At 37.2% G+C, this 20,184-nt stretch overlaps 2 protein-coding genes across 7 annotated transcripts in view; one reads left to right on the top strand and one right to left on the bottom strand.

Annotated features, from left to right (window-relative positions):
* Nucleotides 1–19,796, bottom strand: part of LOC5564866 (organic cation transporter protein) — a 294,930-nt gene extending 275,134 nt beyond the window's left edge. For all 6 annotated transcript variants that reach the window (XM_021855313.1, XM_021855315.1, XM_021855316.1 and 3 more), the window contains exon 1: nt 19,035–19,796. The gene's annotated coding sequence lies outside the window, so the exon portion shown is untranslated. The remainder of the gene's footprint in view (nt 1–19,034) is intronic.
* On the top strand, nt 4,648–6,037 carry LOC5564886. Its single transcript, XM_001649154.2, has 2 exons — nt 4,648–4,893; nt 4,951–6,037. The coding sequence occupies exons 1-2, from the start codon at nt 4,877–4,879 to the stop codon at nt 5,765–5,767; spliced, it is 834 nt and encodes a 277-aa protein (XP_001649204.2). The 5' UTR covers nt 4,648–4,876; the 3' UTR covers nt 5,768–6,037.
* Nucleotides 19,797–20,184: the final 388 nt, after the last annotated feature.

Here is a 20,184-nt window from a genome sequence, read left to right as displayed (position 1 = left end):
TATCAACTGCGGAGCGGATAGTTGCGAAAATGAGTACACAAACAGAGTGTACCGAGTGATCATTATTTAATCACAGACGTCACATGCTAATCACGACATCCGAATCGTTTGCGTCGACGTCTAAACGACCGACCGACCGACGGACGGTCCCACGACGAGATGGTGAGGATGACTGAATTCGTACGGTCCAGTTCGGAAGCAGAGCGCACAGTGGCGTGTCTGCATAAAAAAGTTCGATCAAAACCACAGAAGTGTCCGAATTAAGTGAAAACATCATTTACCAACTTTTCTTGATCCTGGGCCCAGATATCCGTAGCAGCAAACGCGCAGCCTTCCCTAGCCGAGTGGTTGGAGTCCACAGCTACAAAGCAAAGCCATGCTTAAGGTGTCTGGGTTCGATTCCCGGTCAGTCCAGGATCTTTTCGTAATGGAAATTTCCTTGACTTTCCTGGGCATAGAGTATCATCGTACCTGCCACACGATACACGAATACAAAAATGGCAGCTTTGGCAAAGAAAGCGCTCAGTTAATAACTGTGGAATTGCTCATGAGAACACTAAGCTGAGCAGCAGGCTTTGTCTCAGTGAGAACAAGTGCCAAGAAGAAGAAGGGTCTGTGCATTCTGCACACCATAAACAGAGAATGGACTGAATTTAGGGAGTTGGTAGTGCGGCATTCCCAAAACTTTCCACCCTCTTGAAAAAAACGATACTCATGCAGAGCTACTTGGGCACTTCCATGATTTACTTTGGCATGGGGGGTTTTCTCGACCGAATTGTCTGAAACTTTACAATAAGAAGCACTTGAATACGACGCATATTGAGGTCGAAAAAGAGCTCAGAAGCTTTAAAAACCCCTATTGCCGAAGTGAATCAAAAGTGACAAGAATAGGATCCTATCTATTATCTTGTGGAAGTGCTAAAAAGAACACTAAGCTGTGCAACAGGTTCTGTTCGGAATGTAGAAGAGGAACTTGATCCTCAAAGGTATCTTCTTGAAAATAAACAAAAGTTTCTCGCATAACTTCTGATCTCGCCCTAAAAGCCATTGGTAACCATGTGTGTAGCTCGTTGTTACTGAGCATCTGAATGGATTTTCATGTTATTTAATAACGCTGTGGGGAAGAAATGATCAATATCTACCTGCCCGTGATGTTGGTTTGGATGCTTATTCCTTCTTTTGCTCAGAAAAAACGAGCTACACAGGTGGCTACCAATGGCTTTTAGGGCGTTATCTCAGAGTATGCGAGGCTTAAAATGTGGATTTTTCAATGTATTTTGTCCGGATTACATTCTTCACAAATTCATATATTTTTGTCCGTCCAAGCGCCACTGCGAAGCGTTGAGAGCTTCGTTCGAAGCTGCGACTAGCCGAATCAGGGTGATGAACGGCGGACGGTTGTGACGAATCGGGATCTATGCAGCTAGGTGGGAGGCGCAGCAGAACCTTGTGCCCTACAGTGAGCAAATGAATGCCAAAGGAAGTTCCTAAATGAACTGAGATCGTCGGTACTAGATTGGCTTGAGAATGTTGATTTCAAACCGCGCCAGATGCCTGCGTTAAATTGTAACGATCGTCTCTAATGAAGTGGATGCAGTTTGTGCGCCAGTTCAGCTCTCGTTTCTAATGCAGATGATTTAAACCGTTTGTTGCTTGGATTGTTTGCTTGAAATGAACGAGCTTCAACTTATGGCATCGAATGGTTTACTTAGAAAGTATTCATGGTGTTCAATAAGTTCGAATACACTTTAAAAATGTGCTAAAAGAAAAAAAAAATCTTTTTTAAGTATTTTTTTATTGAAGCAATGTTTATTGATAACCTTTAGGGCATATTTGCTGGGAGCACCCCTCCCTTTGTGCTTTATGCCGAGTGTTTCCGAAGGGAAGCCAAAATTTACGTCAGCGACTGATTTGTTTTCAGCAACGCTTAAAACTGTAATTTATTTCATTTTCTTTAATTGCATATAAATTAATTACTTATCTTTAATACTCACAAAAAGTGGTTTCCTCTCTTACTTTTTCCTCTTTATCTTTTCCCGTGGGTTGATGTTAGGTTCTGTTACACTAAACTAATTCCTCCACTGATACCTGTTGCTACTTACAATAATTTCTTATTAACACATCACTGATCTCAATTTCTCTATTTTACTACTTACATTTGAACAAGGCACCTTTCGGAAGTTGTTGGCGGTTATCCGTTCCTTTTAAAGTAATTTACTGGATATGGGTTGAGAATTCACATTTGCTGCAGAGCATTTGGTAAGTATTTACATATTTATAAACAAATTTAAATGTCCCATTTCCGGTCCTTACCAACGGTATGTTGTTAGAACGAATTTGTGCGGAAGTTTTATTCTACTTTCTTGCGTCACGTTTCAACTGGGACAGTGTCTGCTTTTCAGCTGAGTGTGTTAATGAACACTTTCACAATTATTAATTTAGAGTTTTTTTTTGCCCTGGGCAGTGAAGAAAAAATGCGAAGAGATCCTCGACGTTGGGATTCAATACCAGGATTCTCAGCATGGTTTTGGCGGATAACAGTGTTATTATTACTACAGCTATCTGTGGCAAATATATTTTTAGAAGAGTTGCTTCAGAAATCTTTGAAGGATTTTCTAGTTAGAAATTTGAAAGAAATTTGGTGAAATGCTTGAAGCAATTCTGTCATACAGACGAGAAACATCATGAATAATCCCAGGAGAAATTTCTTGATGATTTCCTCGAGCTTAAGTGAATTCTAGAAGAAATAGAAAGAAAATATCTTGAAAATTCTTGAAAAAAACTAGAATGATAGCATTATTTTCATGTTTCCAAAAAAATACTCTCAAGGAGTTTCCTAGTAATTGCTAATGGAATCCAGATGCATTTGAACGAATTTATTTGGAAGCTCCAAGCTGTAATTTTAGAGCTATCTACACTTGATTCTGTAATGGAAAAACTTGTGTAAGAATACATGACGTCACTTGTGTCACTTGTGTAAGAATACATGACAATCACTTGATGAAGTCTCAAGTACAAATAGATAGAATATGTGAAAAAAGTGATAGTGAAGAGATCATATGAAGCAATTGTATGAGGCTTCTTGTACTCCTGTCAAATTATCTGGAGATTTTGTCATTAATTTCTGAAAAAAAACATGAAAACACAATCCCCGAAAAATAACAGAGAGAAACCATAGAAGACCTTCTTGAGATATTGATCGAAAATTTTTTGAATGAGTCTTAGAAGAATTCTAGTAAAAACAAACTTGTGACAAAATGATTTAAAAAAATCTCTGGCCAAATTCTAAAACATATTCTTGGGAAACCTAACTACAAAATATTTAGAGATGTGATTTTTTTTTTGGAATCATTGAAAATTGCCTTGTGAAATCTTAAATGAAATTCTTGCAATATCCGAAGTAATTTTAATTCATGAGTTGAGCCTGTTAGATTATTAAAAGCTTGGTTGTAAAGGTTTTTCGCTCTAAATTTGTGGAAGAACTCCATGTTCTGCAAAACAATGCGATATTCTTGAAGGAAGTTCTAGTTTTAAGACTTAGGTTTTCTTTTTTTTAAATGAAATAATTAGGGACAGTGTACCAGTTATAGCCATAGTGGTTCCCTATTTGGCCATATGTAATTTTTAAAAATATTTGTGCTTATTCTGCGCGGCGTGTGAGTCGAGACGAGTCGCTCTCACCGCGAGTGACGTGAGACGACTAATGTTAATCAAATGAGAGCGAGTCGACAATTGTCACCTCATTCGACTCGTGTCACCTCACACGCCGCGCAGAATAGGCACGATTATCATTTAAAATCTTTTTGAATAGTTTAACGTGGGGAAAAATTGATATATTACTACTAAAACACATAAATATCTGACTACTAAACACATAAAATTGGTTAGTTTCCAAGACTACTTTTTGTAGGAAGTTTTATTATTTTTTAGATAACTTGATGATACGATCTATGGAGGATAGTGAAGCTTCATGGACTCCAATAATTTGTCAACAAGTTTCTCATTAAGGTCTGACCATTGAGAACATGAGACGATTTTCGAAGTTATTTTATAGATTTTTTGTACGGAAATTAAAAATAAATTGTGTGGCGCGTAAGATATCTAAACCCCTTCAGATATTAAGTTAACGCAAAAGGGGACGACGCTGCGCTTTCGTAGTGTTACGGTTTAAATTTTCCAAACAAAAGTGTTAAGAGGGAGAAAGGGATTCTAAAATTAGCAAATATTGCATTACGTACTATTTTAATCATCCCTAAGCACTTTAAGTTTGGCGCTGTACTGTCTTTGATAGCGAACGACATACTGCAAGCTAACTGAACTTTAAGTCGCTTCTGATTAAAATGGGTACAAGAAGGTTTAGTCCAGCTAAAGCTAATGTCCAGACTAAGTGCAGCAGAATGCTAGACGCAACCAATGCTTGAGCGGGGAGAGAGCAGCTGCACATCGAGTATTATTCATTGTACAGTAGTCAGACTATTACAGGTCAATTCCGTTTGAATTTCATGTGAAGTAAAGTAACTAATGATCGTAACTAGGTGACTCATAACAGTGTGAGCAGTGTAATGAAAATTAATAAGACAATAAATGAATTAATGAGTAAATAATAATAATCCGTTCTATAAAGAGTAACCATTATGCCAATGAAAATCATTCTGTTGAGTAGAAATTCGTGCTTATGTCAAGGAATCTTTACAACCATGCCTTTCGTCCGCATTCACTTTTTATAGCGTAGAATCGAGTGATTAGAAAATCGACGATTGCTTACAAACAACCTTGCAAACGATTAGCACGAACAAGCTCGATTATCAGCAAGCAAAGTTCTACCTTCTTCCCTGGTAGTTCGATTCTAACCGTTGTCCCGAACGAGCTGATAAGAATGGAACCGACATTGAAGTAAGTAGATCTATTTTGTTTCTGACCTTCTGAATGGTAATCATTGATATTTTCAAGGACCCTCGTCATCTACCTTATCTTTTTATGGATTCCATATTCGCGTCAAGAACGATTCCAGTGCCAAGACGAGCCCATCGTGGTCCAGTGGCATCAAGAGGAGAGCTGCGTCCACTTAAATTCCAACCAAAACAATTTCCTTGAGTTGGAAACCGATTCTTTGCAGAACTATACAGTACTGGAGTTGGTCAACAGTAGCTTCACTCAATTTGGATCGAATCACTTCCATGCGATACCGCCTCACATCGAAGCGTTGGCAATCTATCATGGAAATGTGACGGAGGTGTACTTTCTATCCGAATCACTGCGATCGCTATCTGTATTGGACACCAACCTGTTCCGGTTTTTTGCTGCCGAACAAGAGAATCGAGAGCTGAAAACGCTGGAAATACGATCAAAATTCATGGTAGCTGTTCCATTTAGCATAGAATACCTAAAAGGTCTGGAAAAGCTCATATTGCGGAGTTGCAACTTGACCACGATAGACATGAAACAATTGGGAAGATTAGAAAACTTGATTGTTCTGGATTTAGCAGAAAACACTATCATAACCATTGACATCCCAATGAAAGTAACGCTGGCAAGCGTAAGAGAACTCTACATAGAGGATAATTTTCTTCACGAGATGAACAACTTTCCAATGGCGCTGCCCGGTCTTAGAACGCTAAGTTTGTTCGGGAATATGTGGTACTGCGATTGGGTCACCGAGGTGCGTAAGCGAATCATGAAAGCTTGGATTATGATCTACGGCGGAGATGGTGATTGCGAAAATGGTATTTATAATGGTGGTTTGTGCTGTGATGAAAGGCCCGGATAGGAACTGGAATGAATAAAATGTGTTGGTTTAAAACAGTTGTTCGGAATATTTGCTTAAATCAGTGTAGCTGTCAGACTTACAGATACATTCCTTCGTGTACAACAATTGGGTAGAAAACCCGGTTTTGACCAGTCTACGAGAACAAATCCATAAACAAATATTCGTTTTGTATACATGTACTGCAAATACGCCAAATTAAAGCTTTCAATCCATATAATGTATGACAAATATTGAAATTAAATCCGCATTTTAACATTGAAAATCACGTAGGTCAATATAGACCACCAGAACCAGTTGAAGCCAGATTCTTCAGTTCCTGAATTGACCAATCACATTGATCTCTCCTGAGACTACTATGGCTTAATTAGATGAGTTGAATTTATAATTACAGGGGTCAATTTGGACAAGACTACCAACTATATTTGTGAACCAACAATATTAAGTAAAATCAATCGAGATGGATTAAAATTCAATAAAAAAAAATCAGTGCACATTTTTGAATAACAATCATACTCATCATCGTATGCATTTTAATCATGCACATCAACATACTATTTTTTTATGTCTTTATTAACGAGTTTTTACCCCGGGCTAGTTCATCTCAGGACCAAAGGGCTCTACTTCCCTTCTGAAGGAACTCGTTATTTTAACCTTTTTGTCATTAGTGACTATCCCGGGGATGGGATTCGATTCCAGGTCCTCGGCGTGAGAGGCGAGTATTATAACCCCTACAAAAGATCCGTCCCTTACTTACTAGTTTTGTTCCTACCTTTCAAATTTGTCCGATTCGGATTATGCTACCTACGTCAATCTTACTGTGGGTACACATATTTGAGGGTCCCATACGCAAAGGGGTGTAATCGATATTTTGGTCAGTTTTGAGTTATCTTACCCATATACCTACCTACCTTGCTTAACACATAATACCAAAAATATGACCACAATGGTTGAAATTATACTACAGCAAAACAAAAATGTAAGGAACGCAATGTAAATGGAATGACAATCTTCACACATCATCAGAACTCGTCATGATTCTCATCATCAATCAGAATAAGCGTCACACCACCGATCGTTCGACACCGGAGGCTGTTGCAGCCGAATGTTTGTGGGTGGTGATGTAGTAAAATATGTAGATGATTTGCACCATTATCATCAACATCATCCCAATGACGGGCCATTATCATCATCGTTACTTCGCCTGGGTGGTGTGCCGTTGTTTTGATTGGGCGATGACTCAAATTCCACCACTGCCGGGCATTTGGTCTTACCACGCTACTGCCCGGTTCTCAGGATGTCCACAATTTAATCAGCTCGGGTGATTGTTTGAACACCCAATACACACATAGGGTGAAGTATGCAAACAACTGGTCTGAATTGCAGTACCCAACACCCGCTTCTCGGTTTGTTGACGGGTGATCGTTGTCATCGAGCTTGATAGGTGCTTCCAGCGAACGGTTGGATCACTGGCGTACTTGGGTAAGACTTCAATCGGTAAGTCTTGAGTGACAATAAATTACATTAAATCGCAGCAAATGGTATCAATTCTTCCCGGAACCCAAAAATCGTTGTTGCGATTGCCGACTTGAACCTCTACTCGTTTTCGCAGTACTACGGCACATGGCCGGACAAAACCTCAAAAATTCATGTTCTCAAAATCATTCGTTAATATTTCTATAGGCTTCAATACCATTGAATGATGAAAACGATTTAAGCTGAATAAGCTGAATAGGCTTCATTTGAAAGCGTTATCTTAAGCCTTTGTTCTGGATATAATAACATAATGTTTAACACGTTAAGATATTATTTGTAGTAAAACATGTATTTCACAGTCCTTCCCTAAAAGTTTGATAAGTTTTCAAAATATCGAACGTTTTATGTAAAGTGTTTCGTGTATATGAGTTACTCACTAATAAGCAGCATATCAGCATAGTACCAAAATGATCGATCTTGAAAGGTGGCACCCAATACCGGACACGATCTGGAAATGCCTCGAATTCTGTAAATTTGAGCAGCATTGAATGTTTTTACTATAGGAATATTATATAATTGCCACTTCAATGTATTTGCAACATTTACAAGAACAATTTGAGTTTTTCTCAATTTGCTAGATGTCCATCAAAAACTTCTTTCATATATGATGAAAAATAGCACATTTTACGATGTTGTTCTTCTTAATTTCATTGCATGTTTGATGCCATGATCGACGAAAACCATGAAAAATGAATGTATTTAGAAACACTGGTGCAATAATTACAAGGATATCATATAGAAAATCAAGCTGTCAGAAACTGGGGGACAGAAGGTGCTTAACAAAAATTGTAATTTGTCCATATTTTGTTCATTTATGGTACAAAATACATTCATACTATCAGATTAGGATTATGTTCGATCATGCTTGCGTGATCCATAGTATTTTTTCATATTCAAAATAATTACTAAATAGGCTCAAAATGAAGGCGATACCTCAATTTTTTTAAGATTTCCAAACTTTTCTACTTTTTAAAAAAGGAAATGTTATTCTACGCAAACATTAGCCTCCATTATAGCTTTCTTTTCCTCTAATACACCATCTTGATTGGATCATGATTTCTCAATTTTTCGACTTTGTCCGGTATTGGGTGCTGTCCGGTACTGGGGGATCTCCCCCTAATTTATCCATATCGTTATCAAATCTGCATCATGTGTCATAACTCGTTTAAAATTTTGCTTAAATTAGTAAAAGGAAGTTGAATTTGTATCTGTTATTCAGGTTTATGTACAAATTGCTGCATTACAATCAACTGTTTATGAAAACAGCCTTTCTGTTCGAATAGATATAAAAAACTTAATTTGGATAAATTTCACAAGAAAATTGAGTTTTCGACTTGACAGTTATTTACAAAGGGATGGTATCAGGTATTCAAAATAGTAAATAGATAAATAGAAAGTTTTGTCCGACCTTTGAATGAAGGCCCGCCACTGTGGAACCCCTGAAATGAAATGAAATAGAATATTTCGGTGCTCGCGGTAACGTGCAGACAATATTTGCGCAACTCTGACGATTTTCAAGTAAGCTTCGATTCTTCAAGGACGCGAAAGTTCCAAATTTGGTAAATCTGCAACATTTGGTTATTTTTATTATCACTGCGACAGTATATCGACATTTGCAGATAATCGCGTGCTGTGGATTTTTCATGCAGCAGAGCACATTATTCATGCTAGTGAATTAACGATTTTAGCGAAAGCCAATATCAATCCCAACTAACATTTAGTGCAAATGTAAACATTCTCTAGACCCTCTTTATACGGCTTTATGCTGAGTAAAGGCGCTGTACATACGAACGAAAGCTTCTATGCGATCCTTTTACCAACACATCTGGCGAATCTACTCAGCTACTTTTAAGCTGTGTTGGCAGCTCTTATTCATACCGATCATTGCTCTATCTCGACAGTTAAACGACAAGTAGCTGTGTCACATCTTCGAAAGGCGCTTTCTCAACCATTTCGCAACTGTTGAATACTTATTATACAGCTTCGCTGTATTATCGATTAAATATTATTTTCAAGCTGTTTCACAGCTTCCGGAATACATATCATAACTATCTGAATTTAATGTTCCCAACGTTACCTTCCATCGCTTGGAATCGAACTCACGATCTCTGCATCCACAAGTCACGACGCTGCCCTTGTTGCCACCACAGTCTATATCGAAAGGCAAAGAAAACACACCGTTTTGTTCTACATCGAAAACGGTTCACACAATATTTTATAATGATCGTAAAAGATGTCATAGCCGCGCTTACACCACTTCATCAGGCTGTAAAAGGGTGCGAAATGTCAAACGCAATGTTTACATCTAACAAGCTGAGTAGATGCGCCACAAGTTGTTGTTTTACAGCTTACTGCTGTATGCTCGCTGTATAACTGACGACAAAGCGCTTCTTAAATATATATTGAGCAGCATAACAAATCATATTGTATAGAAGCAGCCGGATTGATGATGGCGAGTTTTATTCCACATCATTAGGTTGCTATCTTTTACGGTGTTGAGTTACAGCTTAGTGAAAGCAGCAAAAGCGATAACTGACGAAATTTATTCAGCTAAGATTTGTAGCTGCAAAACGTTTGCGTTACAGCTGTATTAACGCTAATCGTTCTATTTTTGACAGCTTTCATTTTTTGCTGCGTTCGCTGCTTCAATTCAACTGTTATACAGCACAAATCAAATAATCTTGGCTTATAGCGCTAAAATTGTTAGTTGGGATGTTACAGTAAACAGTATCTGTTGATGCCAAGTACCGTAATCCGGGGGCAAATAGACCATTTCCGTGATTTTTTTTTTATTGGCTTATATGCTTTTTGTCAAGTTACTGAACAAACTTTCCTAAAGAACCGATATGTTTTGGAGCCTTTAACTATTAGAAAACAATGAAAAACTTGCGGCACGTTAGTTCACCCCTCGGTCCCCTACAATTTGTTTCACCTCGAAAAAATGCAGACCCCTTTTTCCCCTATGGTTTTGCCACCACGTTGTGGTAAATTTAAGATCAGCTGGCATGACCAGATGATTTTTGTTTATGTTTTCATTCATCATGCTCCGCTGGTTTCGCTCCCTCCTTCCTTCACGGTTCCTGAAGTCTCCGTAATCACCGCGGAAACCACATTCACCGCTTCGGCCGGCTATGACCGCACCGGGCGAACACTACACGGTTCTGAAACGCAAGGATTGTAGTCGATAGATGCCTGATCTATGTGTTTTGTGCCGACGAGGATTGAATAAGCCGGAAGATTCCCGCTTAGAGGCAGGCAAATTTCATTGCGCGGCTGTTGCTGCCTCAAGACGGAAATCTTCCGGATCAACAGCAAACAGATAGATTTAGGCATTTGTTGGCATGAATAATAAAAAAATAGCCTCTAATAGAACTACCGGTACCGTAACTTTTGGGTGGATGAGAGTTTAGTTGTTGGGGGGTGGTTTTGAATTTTGAATCTGTGGAGGAAAATACATTTTCCTAAAGGAAGACCTGAATCGGGTTGGGTTGAAACTGTAATTCAGAACGGCTTGCGCAAGTTCCAACTTGGTTCAAAAACGTTTGCTTGAGTAATTTCAGTTTAGTTTCGTTGGCGCTCCTGTTTGGGGCGCCCAGACCGGGATCACAAGCATCCCAATGCAGGGGTAGAATCGAAAAACTGTTGCAAAATCACCACGCTGATACCCATAGGGTTGAACAAGCTGTGCCGCATCTCGAATTATTTTTCAAAATGTGGTGAGTATCCATGTTTTCAAAAATTTGTAAGAAAATCAGGAGTGCATATAAACAAAATCTGAAAGCGTTAATATTCATTAAAAATGATTGTCTTTCGAAAAAAAATACAAAAACTGGGGGTTAGATCTGACGGAAATGGTCTATTGATAACTGGGGTGGACTTGATAACGTCGGTAATAAAAATATGTAAAATAGTGATCAATTTGGCCTCGGATTACGGTACGTTTTCTCAATCAGAGATGGTAATATAGTCATTCGTGGTAATGGAATTCGGGGAGTACCAGAGAGTGACAGACGTGAAGGATGTCCCCAAAACTTGTACACAGAAAAAAAATATTAAATCAAAGTGTAAACTGGATACATCTCTTAAAACAAACCATGTTCATGACATTGAAATTTTACATGTTGAGTAAAATTGAAGTAAATTTGATTGAAATATCTACCAATCACTGTAGCTGAAATATTTGTGTTCATTTCATGTTCACAGAGAGTAGTACAGAAAAGCGAATCCCCCGCATAACGAAAAGGCAGCACGAAGAATGTCACGTCGAAGAAAAACACGTCGGAACCCTTGAGGAACAAAACGTAGAAATTATCATTCAAATACGTTGACCCGTTCGTAAGCCATTTCGTGACATACAAACACCACTCCATTTTTATTTATATAGATTTAGGGGAGGGATTATTAGAGTATGTTTAAAACTACAAATTGAACTTTAACACTTCACTTTTTTGCAAAGAATAAAATACTAAAATCACTAGTAAGGCAAGCAAATACCTTTAAACTCTAATATGTGTTGCTTATTTTGACAGATAGGCCTATTTCGTCTGCGACTTACAGACTTCTTCAGTGTCGAGTGCTCGACTTATTTCAGTGAAACATTTCAACCAACTCGCCATACAAAAACCGAGTGTTCGGCCTATGAGTCTATTCGAAATTTGAGACAAAACGGCACATGAAATTACATCTCCCAGCATCCATGATGTTACGATGCTGAGCAAGGTAAATCAGAAAGGCATCGATGGAGCAGATGGGAATCATCTAATAGTAGGAGATGCGAAAACTTTATTTTGAACCGCAGTCATTCAACAAAAAATCGAATCAGATGAGACAGAAAAAGGAAAAAAGTAGGGTAAATCGCCAAATGTTGAACGGTTGAGATAGATGTTTTTTTGTTATTTAATTTTCATGGAAATTCTGATAAAAAGGTTGCTAAAAAAGCATTCAACACCGTAGACGATTGTTTAGCATTATTTCTGTTATATTTTTGGCGCTGTAATGTCCATTTTTTATTGAAAAAATATATTTTTAAATTGATAGTTCTATAACCAATTGTTGAACACATACATAACCCATCTTATCCTAATGTTGAACGATTGTCGCTAAATGTTGACCGATTTACTCCCGCATTCATTAAACATGCAAGTTCGCGCTCCTCGTCGGTTGTGAGGGCAGGGCTAGGTCCGCGAAGCACTTTCCCTGACCACTTTGGGCTGAAACGGAAGTGAATTGTCCCCTTTGGCACTCCATAGACTTTAGCAGCTTCTCCTAATGTACACTATTTTTGACATTACAGCAACAATCGCGAGATTGAGATTATACTCCGGATGAGTCGGTAGCCGATGCGTAATTTCAATCATGATGTAAACAAACAAACGGTGATGGCAATGATGCCATAGTGAAGATAGTGAAATTCAATAAAAGAATCGGAATATTGCCAGGGATGCAATTAATTATACTTACTGAATGGCGTTTTTCACCATTGCAACAGACACCATTATAGAAGTTTTTATAATAATTATTCAACATATATTTAAAGCAATAAACAATACTATATTGTGTTATGCAATATTCCATTTCATTTGGTACAAAAATAAAAAATCTGGCAATACTGTTGATGAAATCAAGACTTTCATGTTATGCTAGTGTTCAACAAATGGAAAATGTAGGTGAAACTAAAGTGCAATTGAAAATGTTTTTATGTTATTAATAGGTACGAGTAAATTGTACGGATGTTTAGAAAATAACTAAAGTAGACTTTTACTGATATCGTGAATAGTTGCTTAACCCAATATGCATAGTATGTTTTACCACACAGCTTATTTCATAGCAGCCCCAGCTTAAGTTATTTTTTAAGAGAATTGAAAAATTCGTTCCACCTACCGATAAAAATTTTCATTAAATATTTCGTTCCAGAAATTTATGTGCAAATTAAATTTATTGTGTCCAATACTACAGCTAACTTACAAAATAATCTGTATAATTTATTGAAACTGTTTGAAAATGATTTAATTTCCTGTTTTAACATGGTTTCTACAGATCGTTCAACATTTGGGTAGCGTTCAATTAGCGAATTACCCTACATGAAATAAACACATTTTTTTTTTCTTTTTCCTCAGCCCACGTGCTATAACATTCCGTTTATCGGCCGAATAATTCACCAAATGTGGTTTTTGAGCAGCCCTTAATCACGATATAGTTCCAATAAGCTCTGTTGGCCATGCCTTTAAAACGAGCATAGAACTGACATGGTGTCGATTTTTACGGCTTACTGGTTACTTGGGTAGTCACGTCCTTTTCAATTGCATAGCTTGACTTTCACTTAGTACGGCTATGTCTCACAAACCATGAGGAATACAATCTTCAGACAAAATGCATTATTTCAAGCTTAGATGGTTTCTAATTTAGTGAAGAAAGGTAAATGAATTGTTCCAAAATATCTAAACTGACTTTTATTTGAATACTTAAAATGAAACTACTTGCAGAATGGTTATGAAGAATTCAGCATCATTCTGAAAATATTTCAGTACCCGCGCAAAATGTATTATTATCAGAGCATTAATGATTAATCATAAATTTGATCATGATTAATGATTAATGATTATGATTAATCGAAAATGTTCATCATTAATCATAATCATTGCAATATTGTATTTTAATCAATAATCATTGATCATAATCATAGAGATCCCTAATTTTATTCAGTAATCATAATCTTAATCATAGGTCAAACATATAATAAATCATCAATCAATCATTGAAGAAAATTAAACCAACTAATTTTACAACACTGCTTCCAAATATATAAAAAAAAATTTGCATTTCTTATATCGTGTGACAAGCACAGTGATAGTTTATGCCCAAGGTAGTTCCAAATCCAACCAAGTACAGCATGGCTTTGAATTATCCGCGGATATAATTAAGACTAAGAAAGACCCTTACGTATTTCCTACATGTAGGACGGTGTTCTTAGATGTATTTGATCCGAAACCAAAGACCCGTTTGGAGACTACTATTCTACATGAAGGATTGCCATTTATAAGGACAGATCACCAAATTTTGACCTAGCACTAGTTTTTAAGCCATTCATAAGATTTTGCATGCTTTGTATGAAAATCCGAAAATTGGCACAACATTTTTGTAGATCGAAAATAAGTCCTTTTCCCCTAGTAGGTGGTAATTCTGTCAACAGCTCCCTCGTTGTTTTTGTTCATGTTGGATTTTTGTAATCTCACATCGCCTGCAGATATATCAGAGCGTTATGTTAACCTTGATTAAACATTTGATGATTATAAACGATAAACCATGCTGTAAGCTTTTCAATTTGAATTGTGTTGTTCAATATTAATAACCATTGATTTAAGATAAATCATTCAAAGGCTAATGATAAAATGCCCGAAAGTATGCACTAAATATCTTGAAGTATGAAACAAACGGGTTATACATTACATAATGATGAAGCTTAGAATTGATTAGCAATAAATCTGATATAAAAATCTTGTGAACTTCGTTTTAGCAAATAAATCACAATTCTCAATCACAAACCGTTTTAACTGAAATCAAGATTCAATAAAAATTAATTCCTTTCAAACATTGTTTAATTTTTTTCATGGAGATCTCATTAGGAAATTTCTACCAAATGTTCAAACTGATTTCACCCAAATTTCGCCAAGATCATTTTTCACTACAATATCTAATGCTTTAATAATTCCTCGAGAATGAATTCAATTACTTTGTTTGCTAAATTCATGAGCACGCTTAATGCTGCTAATTTAACCGAGATTCGCAACGGCTAATTTTAACCGAGATTCGCACAGCCGAGTAGCGATAGTGTTATGGCTAAAATGGTTCCCTTTTGGACATATGTAAAATTTCGATACCCTTCACATTTTTAATATTTTTGAATGTTTTAGCATCAAGATATAACCTGTATCTTACTGACAAAACGCACAAAACCTTTTGAAATGTGAAAACAATCAAATTATCATGTATGGCAAAATAGGGAACCACTATGGCCATAACTGGTACACCTACTCTAGTCGGTAAACAAATTTCCTGGGGTCTCAAGAAATAAAATTCGAGTATCACAAATATGTATGATATATTCACAAGATAAGCAACATATAAGAGTTTACCGGGAGTTGCTCGCCTTGCTAATGTTTTTTGCTATACTATCTTTTTCTACAAATATTTTGACTACTTTCCCCGAAAAATTGAGAAACCTTAACAACCCGGTATGTGTTTAAGTTATTCAATAACGCTTGAAAAGTCGGTTTAAAACATGATAAGTCATTAAGTTTGATATGTCACAAGTTACGTTTCACAACTCCAATATATTGGCCACTACGTTCTTGAATCAGAGCAATTCATCACGATTTGTCATGAAAAACTGTAATTAATTAATGAAGTTCAAAAGATTGCTGTTTGTTAATCATGAGTAATATTCATCATAATCTAGTCTAAGTATCCGTTGGTTGCACACTTTAAGTCGTTTGGTGCATATTTTCGGGCATTCAATCATTAGTTATTGAATGATTAATCATTAATCAATGATCAATAACACTCGAAATACGCGTATTTGTCAAAAGATACAAACTCTAGTGGAATTAAATGGTATAGTACTAAATTCGGTTCTTCATCTAATAAATACTGGTTTATGATATTGTTTATCATAAATAACACAAAATGCACATAAAATCATCTATAATAATAACTTTCCGTTTTTTCGATACCTCTATGTTTACGATTGTCAAGCTAATTCCATCGTGAATATCGTACAAGAAACACCCGAAACGATAATATTGCATTATCAGGGAAACAATTTCATTCATTTGGGGCCCGTAAATGTTAAATATTGCAGCATACGTGGATTCTCCCATCATGGCTTCCATTCCAAAACATCGATAATCACAATCATGGCTGTAGTTTTATTCAACACTGTCATAGACTCATAATAAATTTTGCTGCACTCGAGCAAGTTTAAAAAGTATCACTTGAGAATTCTTAGGCTTGAGGCGAACTTGATGAAGACAAACTGATCTTCTTGAAGAACGTGATAGGATTCGTTTTTTTTTTTTTCAAGAGAAGAACATTTTGACGTTTGTTTAGTTACACTTTTCGTTTTTGGAGAAAAGTGTTGATGCTAGATTTTGTTACGACATGAAATTTAAAGCTACAAAACTACTAAAGGTAAGTATATGCAGCTGTGGAGAACTTCTCAACAAGGCCCAGACGTTGAGCAGGGCAAGCAATCGAACATTTAAGGGTTATTTTCCCTATCTTTTGTCTCACTCTAACAATTATCATCAAAACTTTGCCGAAGCAAATCTCGAGTTTTAGTGAACCGATGAAGCTGAAAATTTAATCGATTGTGCACCACATATATAGAATATAGTGATAAATTTTTCACATCCATATATGGAGTGGTACTTGAGTTCTGCTTCTTCAAATGGATAGGATGATTATAATGACGTCCCGTGCGGCCTTAATCACATTCAGAAGTCCACCTTGCAAGAAGGTCCAGTGGTCCAGTTTCATGGCTAAGAGGAGGAAGACCACTGGAACTGTCTGCACTATTAGCACGACTTCCGTTATGAACAGATCGGAAATCCACGCAAGACACCCCCGTAAACGAAAGGATTAATAATACTGCAATAAATAATGTACATATTAGTGCGTTGATTGATACGGGAGAAATTTATGATGTTCTCGGCCAAGAGTACTTACTCTCGCTCACGAGCGCGTTCCCTTTAGATAAGTATGAGAGTTTCGTAGAACTGTTACCAAAGTCACTTGTACTTATTGAAAATGAAGTTTTATGTGATGCATCTGAAGTGTTCTTGAAGACGTGTTTAAAATAAAAATCAGATCAAGATTATTTACATAAGATACTGGGTGAAAATTACTATAAAACCGAGAAGACTATGGAAATCTACGATAAAACTATCATAGAAATAAATAAAACTATTTAGTTTCTAAATTGTACTTGGGTATGTAGTCCTCACGTCATGTTTTAATCGCAATAGAAAAACAACTGCTTTATTTTCAGAAGATCTCTCAAAACACAATGATAATCATCAAAATTGGGAACACTTCTATAATGAAATCGAATTAATTTTTTATGCATTATTTTCATGATGTGTTATTCTGAGATTACCTATCAAAATATCCGAAGAAAACGCTTATAATTCACTGTAGATCGATAAACATGCGTATATAATTTTAAATGTACGAGACGACCAAAAACGTTAAAATTCATACCTAAACATTTGGTTAAAACTAACGAACAGTCCTTAAACTTTCTTCTTGGCTTCTAGGGGTCCGAATGAATAAATTTAAGGGGTGAAACTCAAAGAGCTTTCCTTAGTCTAGCGACTACAAAGTAAAGCCTGTCAAAGTATGTGGTCGATCAAAGATCTTTTCGTGATGAAAATGTCTTTGATTTCCCTTTGTATAGTGCATCATCGTGCCTGACACTGATAAACCAGGGGAGCTCGAACAGCAGCAGCGGAGAATGAGTCGTCGTAGAGCAACGAAATGTACATGAGCATCCAGTAGAAGTTTAACGGGTTCTGACGCGAGGCCAGGCCAAGGGAAGTATGCTCAGTCGCACCGAAAGCTGTCCAAAACCCCGTCGAGATCATCGATCGCCAATTGGGCAAAACGAGTAGTCGCAAGGACACCGTAGAAATGTCGTAGTGAGCAGCGTTTTTGACGACATTAAGCTCCAAAAGCGAATTAATTAGTTGTTAAGCACGTCTATCGTGAGTCCCCCACCGTGCCAACACACAACAGGCTGGGCAATGACCCAAATTGTGATAAATGTGAACCTTGAAGTCCAATATTTTCAGTAAATCTGAAGGTCGCTATTTCGCAATTTAGTACGAACCCCTGCACACACCTCTGATCGAATGCGTTGTTGCTGAGGACGTTCGTCAAGTGTCATACACTTAGAACAAGCAAGAGTAGAGTACACAAATCCGGAGGGCTTATCACCCCCATTTAGAGTGATTGAATTACCGCTTGGATTTCACCTTGATTCCCATTGAAACCCTTACAGTTTATAGTCGGGCAAACAGCCCAATCAACACACATTTCAAGTAGTAGGTACCTCAGGTTAGATGGTTAGGTTTGAGCTAAAAACAACGCCTTGTGAGACGCACGTATCCGACAAACACCATTGCAAGCCGTTTCCGGGAGGTACACCACACGCTACAGGAAAGGCGATCAAGCTATAGCGGGGGACATATTTTTGGCCGATTTTTTTTTTCTTTTTAATGGAAGATAGAAGATAGAAGATTGAAGATTGAAGATAGAAGATAGAAGATAGAAGATAGAAGATATAAGATAGAAGATAAAAGGTAAATAGATATATTCAAAATTTAAATTCTTACGGAACTTTGAGCAAAATTCTCACAAAATCATCGGCAAGATTATCAGAGAAGTAAATATATATTTCCAATCCCTTTACAAGATTTGATTTAAGAATTCATTTGATTTCACCAAAAAAAGTGAAATTGCTATACTAAAAAAATGGAAACATTTGAAAGACAAACATTGAAACATTTGGTATACAATGTTTCCTATACAAAGTAGAATGTCTGGAGTCTTGGTTTTTCGAAAAATGGAAACTGGGCCTAACGAATGTCGACCACTGTAAATGTAACAACGACGCGACGGGTGCATTTTCGCCATTTACGACACCATAATTTAGGTTCATTGAGCAAATTTTACATACGCTGGAAGTTCAGGAATAACAGCAATTACTCGGCTACACACGTATTCCGGGGGAACAAACACTTCGACGGAGATGGTCCAGCTTTTCAGTGCACTGCTGCTGTTGCGTGGCAAATGAACGACCACTGGCCAGTTATTAACGACTAATAATTGAACTAATTTAACACTTGAACTTGCGATAGGGTGAAATGAAATTCGCTGCCAGCATCAGGAACGTAGACTGCTAACTACTTTGGAAACACGGCTCGACACTAAATGTTGGCTGCCATTCTTCATCAAACAGCTTCACTACAGAATATCTTCACCATCGATTGATCAGGTCATCACCCATTCCTTCCCCCTATAGCACATAGACCTTCCTATACCCAAACTCAATCTCTTTGCTGAACCACTAACGATACCGACTCCGTTGTCGTATTCTTCGCGTTCTAGTGTGATCACACTCAATTGCCAAATGGTAATTAAAATTTATTTATCACTCAATAGCATCAATTCGCATATTCGCATTCAACTCATGTGTATATTCATCTTCTTATGAGAACTTTTTTCATATATATTTCAGCAAACCAAACACGCGTCGGACACCGATCGCGCTTAAAATACCCTGCGATCAACAAAACAGCCAAACAATCCACAACGGAAGATCATCGGTCAGAGTGTCTACGGCGATACGAAATACTCTCGAATCTCGAATACGCGACCCGCAGTCAGTCATTGCGCGACGAAGTCCGACATCGAACTGCGAATAGAGCTGAATAAAATCAATTAGAGCTCGCTGTTGCTGTTGCAACTGTATAGTCGAAAAGCATCAGCAGCCATCATCGGGGCGGACTTCGATACAGCTTTGGCAAATGCTCCCCCTCGAGAACGACCTGTTGGACCAGGGGTGGTGTTTTTTGCATCTCACTGCGCTATGTTTTCCCGCTGCACAGAGGAGTAATTTAGATCAATCATGGTCAAAATTATTTTCTTAGGTATGCTCTTTTTTATTCTTTATTAGTATCACTCCAAGCATTACATTCATTACTTATATCTAGGTGGTCTGTGTTAGAAAACACTATCAGCTTATTTTGGTAAAACTGAGATATGCATTTATTAACAACATATTACACTTCATTTGTTGTAGCAGTTCAGAATTTTTACAAGTGAGT

The sequence above is a fragment of the Aedes aegypti genome, chromosome 3, assembly GCF_002204515.2.
Source record: "Aedes aegypti strain LVP_AGWG chromosome 3, AaegL5.0 Primary Assembly, whole genome shotgun sequence".
Lineage (NCBI taxonomy): Eukaryota > Metazoa > Arthropoda > Insecta > Diptera > Culicidae > Aedes > Aedes aegypti.
This window is presented reverse-complemented; position numbering and strand designations above follow the sequence as displayed.